This window comes from Pygoscelis adeliae, unplaced genomic scaffold (assembly GCF_000699105.1).
Source record: "Pygoscelis adeliae isolate BGI_AS28 unplaced genomic scaffold, ASM69910v1 Scaffold45, whole genome shotgun sequence".
NCBI classification, from domain to species: Eukaryota; Metazoa; Chordata; class Aves; order Sphenisciformes; family Spheniscidae; genus Pygoscelis; species Pygoscelis adeliae.
The window spans coordinates 6958239-6976130 of record NW_008825114.1 but is presented as its reverse complement, the minus strand read 5'-3'; the positions used below and the strand labels follow the sequence as shown (position 1 = coordinate 6976130).

The 17892-nt window shown below is 37.3% G+C and overlaps 1 protein-coding gene across 2 annotated transcripts in view; it reads left to right on the top strand.

The window, feature by feature from the left end:
• Nucleotides 1-17892, top strand: part of PIP5K1B (phosphatidylinositol-4-phosphate 5-kinase, type I, beta) — an 84031-nt gene that overhangs the window by 54616 nt on the left and 11523 nt on the right. Inside the window, exons 11-13 of one of the 2 annotated variants that reach the window (XM_009328076.1) lie at nucleotides 2605-2760; nucleotides 3534-3678; nucleotides 17377-17498. In XM_009328076.1, coding sequence (XP_009326351.1) covers nucleotides 2605-2760; nucleotides 3534-3678; nucleotides 17377-17498 — 423 coding nt within the window. The remainder of the gene's footprint in view (nucleotides 1-2604; nucleotides 2761-3533; nucleotides 3679-17376; nucleotides 17499-17892) is intronic. The other variant, XM_009328077.1, reaches the window with a different exon arrangement.

The following is a 17892-nucleotide window of genomic DNA, read 5'->3' as shown; positions in this document are numbered from 1 at the left end:
AACTGGTGATAGGATGAGAGGAAATGGCCTCAAGTTGTGCCAGGGGAGGTTTAGATTGGATGTGAGGAAAAATTTCTTTACTGAAAGAGTGGTTAAACATTGGAACAGGCTGGCCAGGGAAGTGGTTGAGTCACCATCCCTGGAGGTATTTAAAAGACGTGTAGATGTGGTGCTTAGGGGTGTGGTTTAGTGGTGGACTTGGCAGTGTTAGGTTTACGGTTGGACTTGATGGTCATAAGGTCTTTTCCAACCTTAATGATTCTATGATTCTATGATTGCTTGGGGTTCATTGTTGCCCGGGCTGCTCTTTGGGGAGAAGCTGTTCTGGCTATCTGACCAATGAGGTTTTTGGTTTTTTTTTTCCCCAACAATTGTGGCAAGTGGTATAAAACCTTATTATAAGACATACAGATCAGCTGGTTTAAATAGTATGCATCCACACTAACTTACTGCTTTACCGCCAAATTATTTTTTAAATCTGTGGAGTTGCTGAAATTGCACATTTTTTTTTTTCCAGTAAGAGAAGGGATGTTTCTGCTTAGCCTCTAGGAAACAGTGTTTTATGAATTCCAAGGCTTTTTATAAAGCAGAGTTCTTGACAAATAAATATAAATTGACTGGCTAGAACTATGTAGTTTATAGAGGAACATATACTCTAAAATGGATTCTAGGTGGCAGTTTGATAATCCTACTCATGGAATTGTATTTGGTTTGGAGTTGAATGTCAAAATGTGGAATGGACACTTGGCTGAAATACTACAGAAGGAGTATTTGATACAATATGGCATTGTATCAAACTGATAAAAGGTGTTTTGTAAATACCTTTTTGACCAGCGTTATGCTAGTCTCTTAACACTGTCATTAGTTATGTGGAGTGAGAAACGAGTCTATGTGGATAGAGGTAGAACAAAATACAAATGAAGGACAGAACTAAATGAGATTTAAGTGAAAGAAGGATGACTACAAATACTAGCACAAATTAACAACTTATGGTGTTAAATGTTAAATCCTTCAGAAAAGCATGATTAATATAAAAATAAAAGAATCTGATGTAATATGACAAAACATGAAGCAAAATTCAGCTGAAAGGAGGAAGGAGCCTCCTGAGACTCAGATCTCTTAAACCCTGGAATAATTTTGCCAGAGTACTGGTGAGAGCTCTGTTGTCTGAGACAATACTTAAAGGAACTCATCTGTACTGATAGAGAGTAAGGAGTAGACAACTTGATACTTCTGTTTGTTGGACAAAATAAATGTCTCATGCAGCTGTATATGTTTCCTGAACATCTGAGTCTTTTTTTCTAATTCTGACTGCTAGATTTATGTCAGCACAAGACGCAACCCGTTCTGTATTTGAAAACTACAGTGTACAATTAAGGACATCATGCCTTATTTTCTCTCTAATCGTAATTTGTCTGTCTCATTTTTCCAGGCTATTAACCTGTCTTAATATCCCACTCTTATTGATCTGTTCTGCATACAAGGCTATTAATCTACTTTTATATGGATTAATGGTTCAAATGCATTATCATTCTTTCGTAAAATAAAGAATTGGGAGTATTCCTGCCTTCAGGAACATTGTTTCTAAACTTTGAGTTAGACATTTCAATTTAAACTCTTAAGCCCTGAACCGAATGTGTGCTTTTCCCCTAGTGCACAGAACAAGAGTCCATAAATAACAAAACATAGTAAGCAGATTTAGCCTTGGGCAGAGACTAGTTCAGCAGCTATCTACTCTCTGTTATTTTTTAACAATATCCTGGAGCTATGCATCTGATTCTCTTCTTCAGTCTTTCGCCAAGTGGCTTTGATGCTTTTAATTTGAATTTTAGAGTAGAGCACAGTATGAACTATTACAGTGCATTTGAAATAACCTTGCAGCCAGTGCATGGAGTTCAGCAGCTGGCAACTGAAAAACACTAAATGAACTGGCTGGCATCCTTATGGAGAAGAACTACAAACGGGGGTCATGGTTCAGTAGTAGTGGCAATGGTCAGACCGTAGAGTTTCACCCAAAATGCCATTGTAAGTAGGGAGGCCCTGGTAAGAATTATAAAGGGGATGCTCATACCTGAGTGTACAAGCCATCAACATTTTGGAAATGTTTAGTTTACCCAAAGAAGATGTTTGACACATGTCACTGAAGTGAAAATTCTGCAGTAGCACATACATAACTATATAGCAGTAGTTCACAGCTCAAGGAAATGATCAAAACTTCTCAGAATACTCCAAATGTCTTTTCAGTTTTCCTGTCTTCTGGTTTTTTTCTGTATCATTCTGTCTCTGATTACATGGGTTGATAGTCCATAGGAGATTTGTAACTTAGTGACGTCAAATTTGGCTAACTGACTTGATTTTTTTTGTCCTATGAGCAGTAAGAAACCCCAGAAAAAGACAAAAATACTTCACTCATAGATGAAATAACAATGCCTTTGGCTCTAGTTTTAATATAATATTTGGTAAGTGGGTTTGTATCTGGATGTGTTCTTTGTCTGTATTCAGAAACTCTAGCTTTATAGATGGCTTGCTTTTCTTTATGCTGTTGAAGATGTGCAGGGAGATAAGATGACAGAATTCAACACCTGTGTTCATTTGGTAATGCAGCTTTAAAGTCTTCACCTTCAAAGAAACGGTGCAATTCCATCACAGCCCTAAAGGCGACATCACAAGAAATAGTGTGTGTGGTTAGCCAGGAGTGGAAGGATGAAAAGCGTGGCATTCTTGGTGAAGGGCAAAGCTACGCCAGCCTTGATGAAGAAGGTAATGTCTTTCAAATCAACAGCCTAAACAATGTTTTTAAAGGAATTTAGTATGAGCTCTAGAAGCCCTATAACTAGAAAGCTTCCAGTCTGGCTGATCTTTCAAAACTTCAGAGTCAGGTTATTCTCATGGAGAGAGTTGTTAGTCATATTTGGCAGAATGGGCCTTCAGGAGCAAGAGGAAGTCAGAATCAAGGTTATACTGTGATGTCAATCTTTTGGATTTCAGAGAATCCTAAAGATTCCTAAAAAAAAAATTATCTAGCCCAGGTAGCGGATTAAGGCCAGAGTCAATGCTATTCTTTTCACTGACTTTTAAATAAACATGTCACATGAAGTGTTCTGAAGCTCAGTTCATTGTTCCCAGAGTTTTTTTGAAGAGATACAGACTTCGCCCCTTTCAGAGCTCTTCTGCAGCCAGGCTCAAAGGAGAACCAGCCGCCTAATCCCATCTGAAAACTGGGCCCTGGTAGTGTGAGACCAGTCCCAGAACTTAGAAGAATTCATCAAATATTCATACCACTGTTTAATGTTTGACCTTGGGGTTGCTCTGTATTCTGCTAAATGTACTGGCTATCAGCTGAAATTCACCCTGTAACACAAAAGAGCATGGGTATGGGCACATGAATATTACAATCTCATCAATTCAAACATACTAAGAAGCTTCAAGAAGCTGCTGAGAGCACTATGTGACTCCATACACTTGCATGAAGATTCTTGCATTCGATTTGAAATGAAATTTGTTAATGTTGTTCTTTATTTTTGTGTATGCAGTACTAGGTTCACGCCACCGGCCAGATCTAGTGCCGAGCACTCCATCTCTGTTTGAAGCGGCTTCCTTGGCAACCACAATTTCTTCTTCTTCCTTGAATGTAGATGAGCATTATCAACGTGATCAACCTATGCTCTATTCTAGCAGGTAAAGGCTGTATTTGTGGTAGAGGATTCCCCACTGTTTTGCTAAAAGTCTGACGTGTGCAATGGAAGGGGGCTCTGCAAAAGACAAAGCAGAAAGGGCAAGTGTCTCTGTAGCTCAGTCTTGAGCCTCTCCAGGGAAGGAGGCGGGCCATAAGCCCATAGGATTTGTTATGTATTTGTTTGTTATTATGTATAAGAAATTATCATGTATTATGATTGCAGTCACAAAATAGAAAGCACAAACACAACAAAAATGTTACAGTACACTGTGAATTTTTTGTCATGCTCCAAAACTAAACTGGGCATTAAAAACTTGCTTAGGTCTTAGTCTGTGCCATAAACTACACTACATTAAGATCGGGGTAGGAAATACTTGTTGTAACTGAGCTGTAGCCTAGAACAGCTGCAGAAAACTGTGATGTGCTAGGAAAAGGGACCTACTTTCAACTTGATCTTTATTCTGAATGTGCAGTGCTGAATGGTCTGCTTTAAGTTCTTTTAAAATTACCATTTTCTGAAGTGAATTTCTACGAAACTTCACCCATGGGTGTGATTAGAGCCTGTCTAATTTTAACCCAGGAAGGATAAAAACAGGAAGGTCTCAAGAAAAGTTGTGCCAATGCTTGTGAGCTAGCTTGAATGTGATTTGAGTTGTGTTTGAATGTACTTTAGCCATGACTGTCCAATACCATGCTTATGCCAGGAAGTCTAGCTGGGAGATCGTCTCTGTGTGTGCCTGTACCTCGTACACCTGAAGTGTGCTGTGTTGTGTCATCTTGTCTGCTTGCAGATCTCTTTACCATGTGTTGTACTGCAGAACAGCCATTTCTTTATCTGTTTTTGTCAAGAAGGGTAACAGCTCTGAACTCGGGTATCTTGAATTTTGTTTGGCATAATTTGGAATCCTGGACTACACAGTGTCTGTATAAATTTGATAAGCTTACTCACGTGCCAAGTTGTAGTTCTTTACTTTGAACTCCATGTTGTCTAAAAAGATGAAGCTACTTTAAAAGCAATCTTGAGGCAGTAGGGTTTTACCTCCTATTAAAATTTGACCAATTGCATTTTCATAAGAAGTAAAATGACTCGCAGAGTTACTTGATCAAAGTGATATTTGCAGCTTCCATTTTCACTAAGTTGAAATAAATCTCACTGATGTGGCATCAGACATAGGTCTGATGTTTTGCTATAAAAATTTGGAATGAGGTATGGTTTGGGGTGTAACAAAGATGAAGTTTTAATTACAGAACCATCGCAAGTTGTCCCAAAATGCATCTACACAAGCTTTAGAAAATAAAATTACTAATTAATACACATTAGTAGAAACAGAGCTCCTTCAATTCAACTTCTGTCAGTCTTGTCCAGTTTGTGACAAAGTTAGCTGTAGGACTTCAATATTCCATGATCTTTTACCAAGTTTTAGCTTTGCTAGAAATAAGGTTATAGAGTACTGTGGGTTTTTATTTGCTTTAAGCATCAAATAAAACTACAGAACTACTTTGTATTAGCATCAGTTAGCAAAGGAGAACTGCAGAGTTGTCAGGGTAAGGAGTTCAGATTTACTGCAAATAAAACATTTCAAATACTCTTTACTCTCCATAAATTAATTGTAGAGAAAAGCTATGCGTAAGTCCATGATATTTTCCTGTAAAGATATTCCAAAATAATTCTAAAATAAATAAAGTTTTTAGCAGATCTACACTTTGATTGTATGTTTAGACTTGTTTACTCTCCAGTTGTGATTCAGTCAATGAAATAACCTAAAATGTAGTACATGCTGTCAGTTATGTGATTACCCTGCACATCCTTATCTTACAAAATCAGATTGGAACTGTAGTGTCTGCAGTCCAGGTTTGCATACTTTCAATTCATCAGTGCAGCAGGGCACAGTCTCTAACACGGCAGACCTTGCACCAGCATTCATAGATGTGTGGCTCTCTCCATGCCTCGTGTCGAAACAAAAGACCTTGCCCTGTAGCCAGGAGATTTGCCACAGGGGCTGACCAGCTAACATCCTTGCTAATCTAGATGTATCCTCTTCAGCTAGGGCTTGGTGGCCATTTTTTCTCCTGACCAAGTACTGGTTCATGTCACAATCTCAGTATGTACAATTCACGAGGATTAGCTTCTCTGTAATAGCTAGCAGCTTCCTTTTAGGATTTAAGAAAGCTGCTAAGCATGCTCAGTATTAAACTAATTTCCACAAGATGATTCTGGGCACTTGCAGTTTTGTATCCACCTCTTCTTTCTGCATCAGTGCAGGGAGATCCTTCTTTCTTCATGGCACTAAATAATATATCCAGCTCAAGTTTTACTTATTTTTTTATGGAGGAACTTCAGTCCTCCCATAAGAAAAGCTCTCAGGGAAATAAAAACACCAAAAACCCCATGCTACAATGATACATTGAGTTGCAGATGTCTTAGATTTTTCTCGACAGAGTTCTGCTTTTGAGTATTACAAAATATTGTGATGCAGGACTTGTCACTTTGCCATTTGTCTCTGATAAACAGAAAGTCTGGTGCAGTCTTTGAAACGAAGCCTGAATGAATGATTTGTTTACAAATGTGAGCCTGCTTTCAGTCTTTAAATATGTAATTTACTATGACATTCTGCTTCAGGTTATTTAATAGAATTACAGTTTGGCATCTTCTTCATCAGGCTTTTTCCTCCTCCTTCAAAGCGTCCTGGCACAAAGTAGAGAGTACGCGAATTTCCTTGTAACCAGTCAGAAATCTCTGGTTTAGGGTAATAAAGGGAGATAATCCTGCATGCATAGTAATAATATGGTATCTGTACAGCTCCTTGACTCATATTAATGCTAACGAGCAGTATGTGCTTACACCAGTGAGAAGACAGATGCCGTTATTTGCCTCGTTAAAAAGAGAGCGGTAATACTTACGGATACCTTGAAGCACATGCTCTATTTTTAACTTTGTTTTTTCGGAATTACCCTCTGTTTCTATCAACCATGAATGTAATCGTTCTCCAAGGAGAAGGAAACCGCATTTTCTGTGAGAAAGGAGCTCAGCACCATCTCTCTTTCAGGGTGCTCAGCACTCACGGTAGGAAGCAAGGAACTGCTGCCAGTGTGGTTAAACAGACAGAGGTGACTTGCTGAGCCGAGCCAACTCCTGAGGCTGTATCATGTGAGGAGGGTTTATGTAGGCCTGGCTCGGTATAGATTAGAACTAGCATAACTAATTGGTAGATAATGCAGAGCAGCATTTAGGGACTTGTGATTAAAGCAAAAAAGAGAAACTGAGGAGCAGTCATAAACATACAGCTTATTAGGAGTGTTTTTCCAGACTGCTAGCTGATTATTTTTCACCAAGTTATTCCTCAGTCCTTGAAGAGTTAGAGGAAACTCAAGGTGTTACCCAGGCAGTGTGAAGAGGAACTGGCAAAAGTAGTGAATGAAGGAATAGTGAGGAGAGGAAAATGGCTGTATTTTTCAGCACAAAAGGAACTTTATCTAAAAAAGGAAAGTAAAAAGGAAAAAATGGACAAACATGACATAAGTTATTCAGCAAATATAGCCTTTCTTGTTAGAAGACAGCTGGTTTCTGTTCTATGAAGCTGTTTCTCAGTCAAGTGGTTCTGTCATAAGTACTGTCAAGTATTCGTTTAGTAAGAGAACAGAATTGACAATTTATTGCTTCTATTAAAATTTTCAAAGATTTTCCACTCCTCCTCAAGTAGGTTTATATTTGGTGCAGAGATATTTTAGTACCTAAAAAGTCTGTTTTCCACTAGAATATATGTTCAATTTTCAGTCCAAATACACTTCTTTGAAAAGGTTTATTTGCTTTCTCTTAGGAATTGTAATACTTACATATCATATCAGGGATTATTCTTAAAGCAGAAGTGATAACAGATTTTTTTTCCCCCTTCAGGTAAAGTTTTCCTAATAAGTGCTGATGAATTAAATTAAAGATGACAAATCTGAATGTTCTGAGCAGTATGACTGTTGTCTCAGTTGACATTGCTTTTACAATTGCAAAGCACTGAAGGAGGTTAATGCCTTTACAGGTGCTTCTGGAAATGTTTTAAACAGGAGTTTCAAGATACAACAGAAGGTCTCTTTCCAGTGTACCTTTCAGCAGGTCTCATGGCTTCCAGGCACAAACCCAAACAAAATCCCATGATGCATAAAGGGGTACTTCACCTCTCTGTCTCTAGAGCAATGCCAAGATACTGTGGGTTATATAAGGAGGATTGCTGAATTCTTCTGATATGTTTGATCTTAGGAAAATAATCTATATGAAATCTAATTCTTGTTTCTCTTTATGTATTCTGTACCTCCTTTCTGTAAGATGTGTATGTAGTATGGACTTCTGCCTTCTCTTTCCTCTTCTTTCTGCTTTTCTGTGTATTTTTCAATTGTTTGTTTGCCCTACCTTTGCATTGCTGTTTTTTGGTGCAGACCACTTGAAATTTTGGAAGGCTTTGAGGGGTTGTGGATTTTTTTCTCTTACACAGTCAAAACTTCCTGAAACATCCAAACTTTGAACTGAAATGTCCCATGACTTGACATTCTATCAAACAACCTTTTCAAAGGCAGCTTAGAAAATAAAAGTAAAATCTTCTGCAGTTTTTTCAGTGGAAGGGATTTGTAGGTATTAGTTTTCGTGTAGTAAGGAATACTTAATCACACCTTTCGCCAGACTCGTTTTCTATGTAAACAAACTTTTGTGTGGGAAGTTTAAATGTTCTGTCTGTCCACCCACCACCCTTAGCTTCTGAAGCTTAGACAAATTTGCCTGAATGTGATTCAAAGAGGATTAAATTCATGCAAGCTTCATGAAAATAAGCAGCTAGGTGGAGGAGAAAGACTTGAATGCTCTAATGCTAGGAACAGATGCACTGAGACATCGGGGGAATCCCCATGGGAAAGAAAGAAAATTTGACTGTGATTGAAGCAACATGTAATTGTGGCTTAAAGAAAAACAAGGCTTTCCTAGTTCTCCTGTGATGGAATTACTTTTGCTTCTTTTTTTGTTTTTTAATTAAGAACCAAGATAAAATAGACTGCTTTAGCACTAGGAGGGCAACAGCACAGTTGAGCACACTCGTTGTGCCCGATCACTACTGAATGGAAGAAAGTAACTGTAAAAATGGGGTTTTTTGCTTGGCTTTTCTTTCTTTTTCAATCCAAAAATTAAGGATGAGAACTCAGTTCACTGTTGAAGTTGTACAAAACCTCTGTTCACTGAAGTGTTCTTTCTGATACACTGTGTATATAAGAATTTCTCTTGTTCTCTCCTGTGCCCCCACCCTCCAATTTGTCTTTGCCCTCCCAGAAGTCTGCAATAAAACTGCTGATCAATGCAGCCACGATGATGCTGTTGCAGAAATTTGACCTTTTAGTTACCAACTGCTGACAGCATGTGTGTTGCTGTTAAGAGATTAATTACAAGATTTTTTTTTTACTCTTTTATGCAGAATTTCCATGTACTATCAGTTTCAGCTCAGTTATTTAATTGGAAAAAAGGCTGTCATTTGTAAATCTCATTAATGTGCTGGTAGAAGCTATATTTTGTTGTATCTGAAGAGCTTTGTATGCTTTAAGGTGTACTGTCATTTTTTTTTCTTCCTATTATAGGATTACAACTGTAGTAGTTAATAACGTGTCTAAATACTAATGCATAATGTCTAAAAGCGTTCAGGGGTACTTAATCAAATAAACAACTTGTGTTTGTTTGGTTATCCATTACGCTCTGTTGGAACAACAATACTGTGACAAGGTTAACAGAGCAAGAAACTTAGCAGAAAAGCAGATTGAAGAATACTGGTTTAAAGAGCATAATTGCTACCTGCAGTCCTGAAGAAGCATCAGAAAAGCATTGTTGGACAAAAGACTAATACATATTTCATTTAATATTACAGCTTGTTATTTTCTTGATGATATATGCTTGCATTAGAAGAAAACAATGCCATCTAAGTGAACAGAATTCCCCCCCTGTCCAGTGGTGTTGGAAGTTAATATTTGGGTTTGTTGTAGCCAGTTTATGAAGTGTTTGTAGAAATAGAAGAGAGAATCTTCCTTGGCATGTAACTGCTTGTCCTGGACACATATCAAAATATAAAATTTCAGTCTCTGGCTTCAAATGTGAAGTGTAAAGCAAATCTGGATGATGCATCAGTTTCGTTAACTTACTAAGGCATGTCTAAATTTCAGTGGTTTAAGCCTCATACATATACTTAGTATGATGATGTCTATCTTGTGGAGTTCATAGTCTTAAGAAAGATTAAGCTGAAATTTGCTTTTCCTACTAGCTTTTCACTGAAGTCTAGGTTGTAATGTGAGTTAGTTTCATAGCTAGAGGAATACTGAGTAATCCTGGAATTCAGTGTAAATGGTTAAGGATTATCAGTCCTTAGCATCAAGTACCGAGTGGTTAGTATCAATGCCAAGGGATCAGTGAGGCATCTAGATTTCCTGAAAAAGAAATACAGTTCTTTCTTCATTTGAAGTTTTCTGAGCCATTTACACTTAATCTTTCAGTCATTGAGATGTTAGAGAATGCTTAATAATGTATGAGTCTGGAAAAAATTAATGTTGCTTTGTTACAAATCTTATTTAAAGTAGTCTGTGTGGTTATAATGCTGCTCTGAGGTATTATTTAAGTGTGTGAAACTAGACTATATTAAGTATTTTCTTCGTGTAGGTATTTAGATTCAATATTAAATACCATATAGCAAGTAAGAATTCAGAACAGACATTAACTCCAGCAAAGCGAGGAGAGCTGACGGATTCTCAGATGTAAACTATTTGCTTGCCCACTGATACTCTGAGGCTTGTGTGTAAAATAAAGGCTAGAAAGTCTAAATAGAAATTATTAGTAACTGTGGCAAAACTAGAGACTTCATATTTTGCCATAGTATATTTGCCCTTATTGGAGATTCTGAATAATTTTCAATAATTTAGTTGTGAAGGGTGGCAAGAAAGCAGTAACAAAGATAATTTTTATAAAAGACCTAGCAGGAGTATTTCCTTAATGGAAGTTTGTAAGATAGGCAAGTATTTTGTAAAGGAGAGGTTCTGTCCCTGGAGCGGATCAGTGCTGTCCCAAACGCAAAGGTTAGTGTCCTTGGCAATGGAAGAAGGACCTAACAAAGACTAAAGGGCTAGTCCTGGGAACGAGTCCTGTTCCTCAGTCTGCTTTGAGCAATTGATCCAGTGTGGTGTTTTGTAATTAGCCTTGAGTGACCCTTTAATTTCACCTGCTCCTGCTCCAAGCCTATAGATATATATTGATATGTAAAAGGTACATAATTTTTTCAGAAAAGTAGCCTCTGTGATTTCATAGATAACTATATTTCCTGTTGCAAAAGCTCATCCTCTCACAACATCTCTAGAGAGAGTACCACTGCTGTGTAACTCAACAGGATATTAAGCAAACATAATAATTAATAGAAGAGAGAGCAGTAAATAAATATAGTACCCTGTTTACATCATACCTGTTTGATGTAAAATTTTATTTGATGTAAATAAAAAAAAAAATATTTTTTGCTCAAAGGTACTGTCTAGAAATTTCTGATAGAAGTTCTGGTGAATAACAAGAGATGTTCACCCCCTGCTTCTGAGTCTTTCCTCAATTCTAGTGCTATATAGGTAGGCAGCCTCAAGGCAGAGTAAAAAGACTGCTCTGTTCCAAGGTTTATTTCACTTTCATGGCTGAGGGACCCTTCTTTTGTAAAATGTTCACAAGGTGGCTCCACCCATCCAGAAAAATAAAAACCTCCTGAAAAATTGATGTTCTGTTTGCAGCAGGCCAATGCAGATCTGAGATTCTGCTGGTACGTGTGACATTACCTGACCTTACCATCAGGTAATTAGGATTAGCAATTGTTAGGGAACAGACATTGGTAGCCCTATGGAAGGAATATTAGCTCAAGAATGTCTTCTTCACCAGCAAACATATATATGACTTTTTTTATGGAATTTTTTTTTAATCTCACTCCTGTAAGTGTAAAAGCAGCACTATATAACTGAAAGCAGGGAGCCTTCCCATAATTTGCACCGAATTGCAGTATCATGAAATACACAATGCTGCTTCATACTTTGGTTCTCTGTACTATCTTCTCTTGAGACATACTACCATATCATAAGCCAGTCTGCAGAATTATCATAAACTTCATCAACATCACTTTGAAGAGTGAGTTATCATTTTCATGTTTCCTAATTTGATGGGATCCTTTGTCTCCTTATGCTGGATGAACAGAATGACATAATTGGACATTGCAGTCTGAACAGTTTGGTGGTGTTTTTTTTTCTTTTTGGTACATTTTAGAAGCAGCCCCTTCTGTTGCTGTGAGCTTTCTTGTGAAGATCTCTGCATATGTACTGAAGTAGGAATGCCTCTGTCTGTGCTTATGAAATTAATTGGATCTAATCCCATTCAGCTGTTGATGCTCTGTTTGCAGCACTTTTTGTTGTAATTTGTTTTAGTAGAGCCCTAAAAAGATCATAAGTGTTTTCCTTCACAGAAAAAAGAAGTTTTATAAATTACTTAGCCAATGTTTCTGGAAACAACTTGGTTGTTGAAAAGTAGAAAGAAAACCTGTATTTTTTTAACTAGAAATTTAAAATTATCGTTCAGTTAAATACACAGATGTGCATGTGAAACTCCAGTGGTAATAGTAGTTATTTAATACATAAGCAAATGTTTCCTTGACTGAATTTGTCCCTCTGTATGCTGCTTTTCATATTCCGTACTCATCCTTGAAAGTCTTAATTTCATTACCTTAATTTTTTCTGATGAGGAGGATCCAGAGGAGCTTCTCAGAGTAGACTTCACGTGTAGATTCCTCTAAGGGCTGATACACATTGATGTGTATGTCTCAGTGGACTTGGCTCTTACTATTGAGTATTTTGTAATCTAGACGGAGTTCCTAAATTCTGATTGATTACACTATCTCTTTTCAACTACAATACGTATGTCAGGTACAAAAATGACAGGTTTCATGATTTTAATTGGCACCTACACAGGTGTGTAGGTTTGACCGTCGTGAAATTTATGTGCTTACTGTGATGTTTACTGATTCGCATGTCATGGTTTGCCATTAGAGTGAGTGTAGTAGCACAGACTCACTGTCAGACTTTTTCACTTGAAGCAGCATTTAGAAGATCAGTCATATCTATTGTCTTCTCAGGTCTGTAGTTTTGATGTTTGTCAACAGTGTTAGTGAAATATTACAATAGAGTTTTACTATGTTTGACCTACTTTTTTTTTTTCCCAGACACATGTAATTTATAAAAATGAGATGGAAGGTTGGGTTTTAGAGGTGATACAATATTTCTACATTGTAAACACTAGACTAATTAATGCATTTAGTTCAACAGGTCCATAAATACCTGTTGTCCCTGTTCACATTTATATGTATGCAGGATAGATTTTCTGCAATAGTTGGTACTGAGTTGTTCCTTAGAACAACAGTTTTACTGCTCATTTATCCTACAAGACATTTTTCTGACTTCTATATGCAGAGATTTTAAAGATCAGAACTCACGATCCAATGAGCTGATAATTTTTTCCAAAGCTTACATAAGAGTTTTCAAACACATTGGACATTGCAAATGTGCTCTTATTTAGGGGATAAATATTCTGTGGGATATGCTACAGGAAAGCATATTTGACATCCAAAGATAGACATCAAAGCCTATTTTTATTACAACTCTTCACAACGGGGGAGACACAGTGGCTCATTCTAATTTATGGCTGTTGCATTTTGGCACTGTCTGAAAGAAGCTGATAATTATATTCCTATAAGAGCTGTTATTCACACTGCAGGAGAAAAAAAACAAACAAACAAACAAAACCAAAATACAGCTCAAACTTCTGCTTCAGTCAGTTGTTACTACCTGGCACTGTTTCTGCCGTTCTTCAAAGGCTGTGCAATGACTTGGAAAGGAGACCGAAGACTTCTACCTGTCCTGCGGGCTGCCTTGCAAGTAGACACATTACGATGAGGCATATTTGTTTTTCTGTGAAGAAAACAGAAGTCTCTTATTTCTAAAACTGTCACTTCAGTTTAGTATAAATAAAATATGAAGGACAGAAAGAGTAATTAAAATTCAGGAAAGTTTGAAGGACACTAGTCTTTTGATTTTTTTTATTATTATTACTATTTTATTTATTATTTTAGATAACCCTGCCTGGTTATGCTAGTTCCCTGACAAAGTGTAATTTTTTCCTTTATTCCTTAGAAGCTTAATAGGATCTTACATATATCATCCTCAGATTAAAATGTGTAAGTTACTCTGTTCTACCAATCTGCAGAAAATCAGTCTAATTTAATTGTTCCTACTGAAGATGTTGTGCCCAACACCCCATTTTTCACATTTGCAAGTAGCAATCCCTAACTGTCTTTAACTTTTTGAGCTAATTTGAGTGAGGATTTTTTTGCATCTCATGTCCAAGACAGCATTTTAGAAGGACTTCGGAAAATGAAAAAAGACTTGTGTTTTGATTAAATGTGTTGAAGTGTGCTTGTTTAGAAGGTCAAAGTATGGGTTTTGTCCTCACTTCAGCATAAGGACAAAATATTAGTGCTTCTTAAAATAGGATCCACATTAACACTAAGGATGAGACCTTAAAAAAAAAAAAAAAGCTTCTTGCTTTTCCCCCTTTTCATAGGAAAATTGGAAATCTTGTTCTGCATATCTTCATGTAGTTCATAGTCACTTAGCCAGTTGGGATGCATGTTCTTCATGCTGTCATTGCAAGGTAAGTACAACAAACAAAATGATTGTTGTGTTCTGCCATGAAAATGATTTCTAACTAAGCAGCTGTAACTAAGAAGGTGTTACTACATTATTACACATAAGCATGTAACTAAGAAGGTGTTACTGCATTATTACACATAAGCACTATACGGTAGTTGCAGCAGAGTTCAGCTCCTGGCACAAGTGGCTGCTTTCTTACTGACACCAGCATGGGCTCTAGGTGCAAATTAACATGGCAGTGACTTGGAATGTCCACTTTCTCCTTTATACACATTACAGATTAGCTTCCCAAAGTGGTCAGTTCACGTTCTTTTAAATAGAGGAAAAACCTCTTATTGAACTTAAGGTATATGAAAGAAAGCTCTGTCTTGCAACAATTTTCCTACACTTCTCCTTTTAATAAACAATTCTTCATGCAGGAGATGAGTCTTCCTTACTTGCAGAGTTTATCTCTAATTATTCAGTGTGAAAGTCACAGCAGCAGGGAGATTGCTATCTGCAAATAAGTTGTGGATCTTTGATTGTAAGAAAAAGGGTGGACTGGCATCTGTGTTGTTTCGTTCTCTTCTTTCATGCCTGATTTTGTTCAAGGGGCTTTAGTCACTGCTGGTTTTCTGTATGTAAGATTACTATATCTTTGTACTCTCTTCTGCCCCTTTTCTCCCTTTTCTTTCTGTATGTTAATATATATATTTTATATATTATTTGTTTCTATATATTAAATCTCTTTTTTAGGAAGTTCACTACTAAATAACCAAATTGTTACATTTATAGGAGCTTCTCTTTGACTTCTCTTAATATGCTGGTTTTGTTTCAACCCTCATTTTCTGCCTGACTGTACAGTGTGTTTCTCTAACAGGTAGGAGAAAAAAAAAAAAGAGGCACACTCCAAAGGGGAGATGGCATTATCTTTATGTTATAGGTAAAACCAGTAGTTTAACAATCCCAAGACCGAGTGCTGAACTCACATTGCTATTGTTTGCTACCCACAGCATAGATCATAATTTAACAAACTAAGAGCCAAAGAAGCGCAGTGCCTTCTAATGGAAAAGTAAAGAAGAGAGGAAGAAAAGTTAGTATCATAGTAAGCCAGTGAATTAAACTGAAGTAATAGGAGGACTAGGTCTTAGTCTTCTGATATGTTAAGGGTATAAAATAAAATGCTGCTGGTGTGAATTGCAGAATCCTCACCTCATCTTCAGTACCTGTTCCAGAGGTTTTCTGGAAGTGAAAGAAGTTAAAAATAACAGCAGTAAAGGTGGCAGTGATGTGGCCTGATATGTATATGAAAGGACTAACTATTTCAATTTTTTTTGCATTTAAACCTGATGCAGGAATGAAAGCCAGGTAGTCACCACAGCCTGCCCAACTTGCTTTACAGGTAGTAATGCAGAGCGCTATTTTCCAGAAGGAAGGGTTGACCACGGGGTTTGCATATTTTTACAGCAGTAGTAGCTGCTCACTGCACATTCATCTCGTGTCACGTGGTTTTCATATATGGGCAGAGGCCTGAACTGTGCAACAGCGGAGATCAAAGTTCTGCAAGCAAAGTGACTCTCTCCACCCACCTCGCCTTTTGCCAAGAGTAGTATCTTTCATGCCAGAGCTTATTTTGTGGGACATGATAAAACATAGTCTAACATTTGGCAATAGCCCGTTTTTTCCCCTCCTGTCTGCCCTCCCCCCTTCAGTAAAATGAAGCATTGGCACAAAACTGATGTGACTGAAATGTTGCTCAATAGAATACAAGTAACGGGTGTGACAAAAACGCAGTCAGTGGGAGCGGGGTCACCCTCGGGACAAAAGAAATAGTCTTGCTATTGAAAAGATGCCTAATATGCTATATAAAAAAAGGAACAATGTAATGTGGCGAATGTCATGCTGTGCACTTACTACTAATACGACATGAGGTTGACTGACGATCCATTATTTTGTTGAGCATCTGAATTTGTTTTCTATTTTGCATGCTAGCTTTCCCCTTCCTGAAATTATACCCCATCTGAAACACACTTAAACTACAAAGTACTGCAAAGGGAGGGGGAACTTAGTCATTTCTGGACTGATGGCTGTAACCATGTTTTCATACCCAGTTATAATGCAGAATTGTTTGCTTTTCACCTTGTGTGTAAATCGATAACTTTTAAAATATGTCTCTGCAAAACTGACAGTTGAGTTTTCAAGGCAGCCTGGAGTCTCTTAGTTTCTGGCAGTTAGTGAGGACAGGGGATAATGGGCACCTAAGTCCATTAACATACCTTTGAGAGTTTCAGCTTTGTGGTTCCGAGTGTGTTTACAAAACAAAACAAGATTCCTGTGTGGATGCTTTTGCAGTTTCATATTCTTTCTGGATAGGAGAGAACAAAAAATCATATCTATGAATGAAATAATGCAGTGCACCTGCTATGTAAATACCACTTCCTTGCAGAGCTGTACTAATTACAGTACACTCTTGTTCTTCTCCCACTTTCCCTTCTGAACTGTTGGCTGCAAGTGATCCCGTACCTGCATGAGAGAGTCCAATGCTACTGTGCCTAATTACTGAATCATTTTTCCCTATTTTAAATTAAGAAATGCTGCCAAAATTTATACCACGTGTAATGTAGAAGTGACTTCTTTTGAAATTAGTGAAATTATCCCACATTTATTGTGACATAGTTTCATTCTTTAAATAAATATTAGAGTTCAGGAACAGTGTTACTTCCTGATAAAATTTTGGTTAATGCAAAAATAGAAATGGTGGTTTGTGTACATTAAAAATAGAAACTGTGGTTTGTATACGTTAGTCAAATATGAGCCGCCAATTATCTACCCATTGTCAACACATCTATATTTGTCTATTTACATTCCCTCTTTTCAAGTATTTGAAGCTTTAACATTTAAGAGAGAAACATATTTTAAAATTTTCAGCTATCACTGAGCTCTCTGTAACTTGTAATTTTGGTTGACTGTTGTCTCCCTTCTCTTTGCAGTAAAGGGTTGCCTTCGAGTTCAACATTCACTTTAGAAGACAGTGCCATCTATTTGACTTCAGAACAGAGCACACTGGAAATGGAAAATGATAATGCTTCAGTTTTGGATGTCTACTTAGTAAGTTGTCAGACTGTTTCTGATGGGCTTTTTCCCCTGTAATTCCTTTGACTGAGGCTCAGTAAGTGACTAAAATACAAGCCAGTGAAGTAGAGCTCAATATGAAGTACATTAACGGCTCCCCTTTCTGTTCTGAAGGGTTGTCCAGTTGTAGTGGCTGGCATTCTGATTAAAAACGTATCTTTTCTTTGCTGTTTTGATTCCTAGTGAGCAGTTTATCTGACTGCTGAAAGATAAGCTCAGGTCTACATCTTTGGTTGCCTTCCTATCACCTGTCTTTTAAAAATTCTATTGGTATCCATAGCTCACATTCCACAGACATAAAGGCAGTAGGCACCCAACTCCGGTTCCAATTGAGTGAAGTTTTGTGCATCTAACCCTTTTAGGCTGTTTTGAAA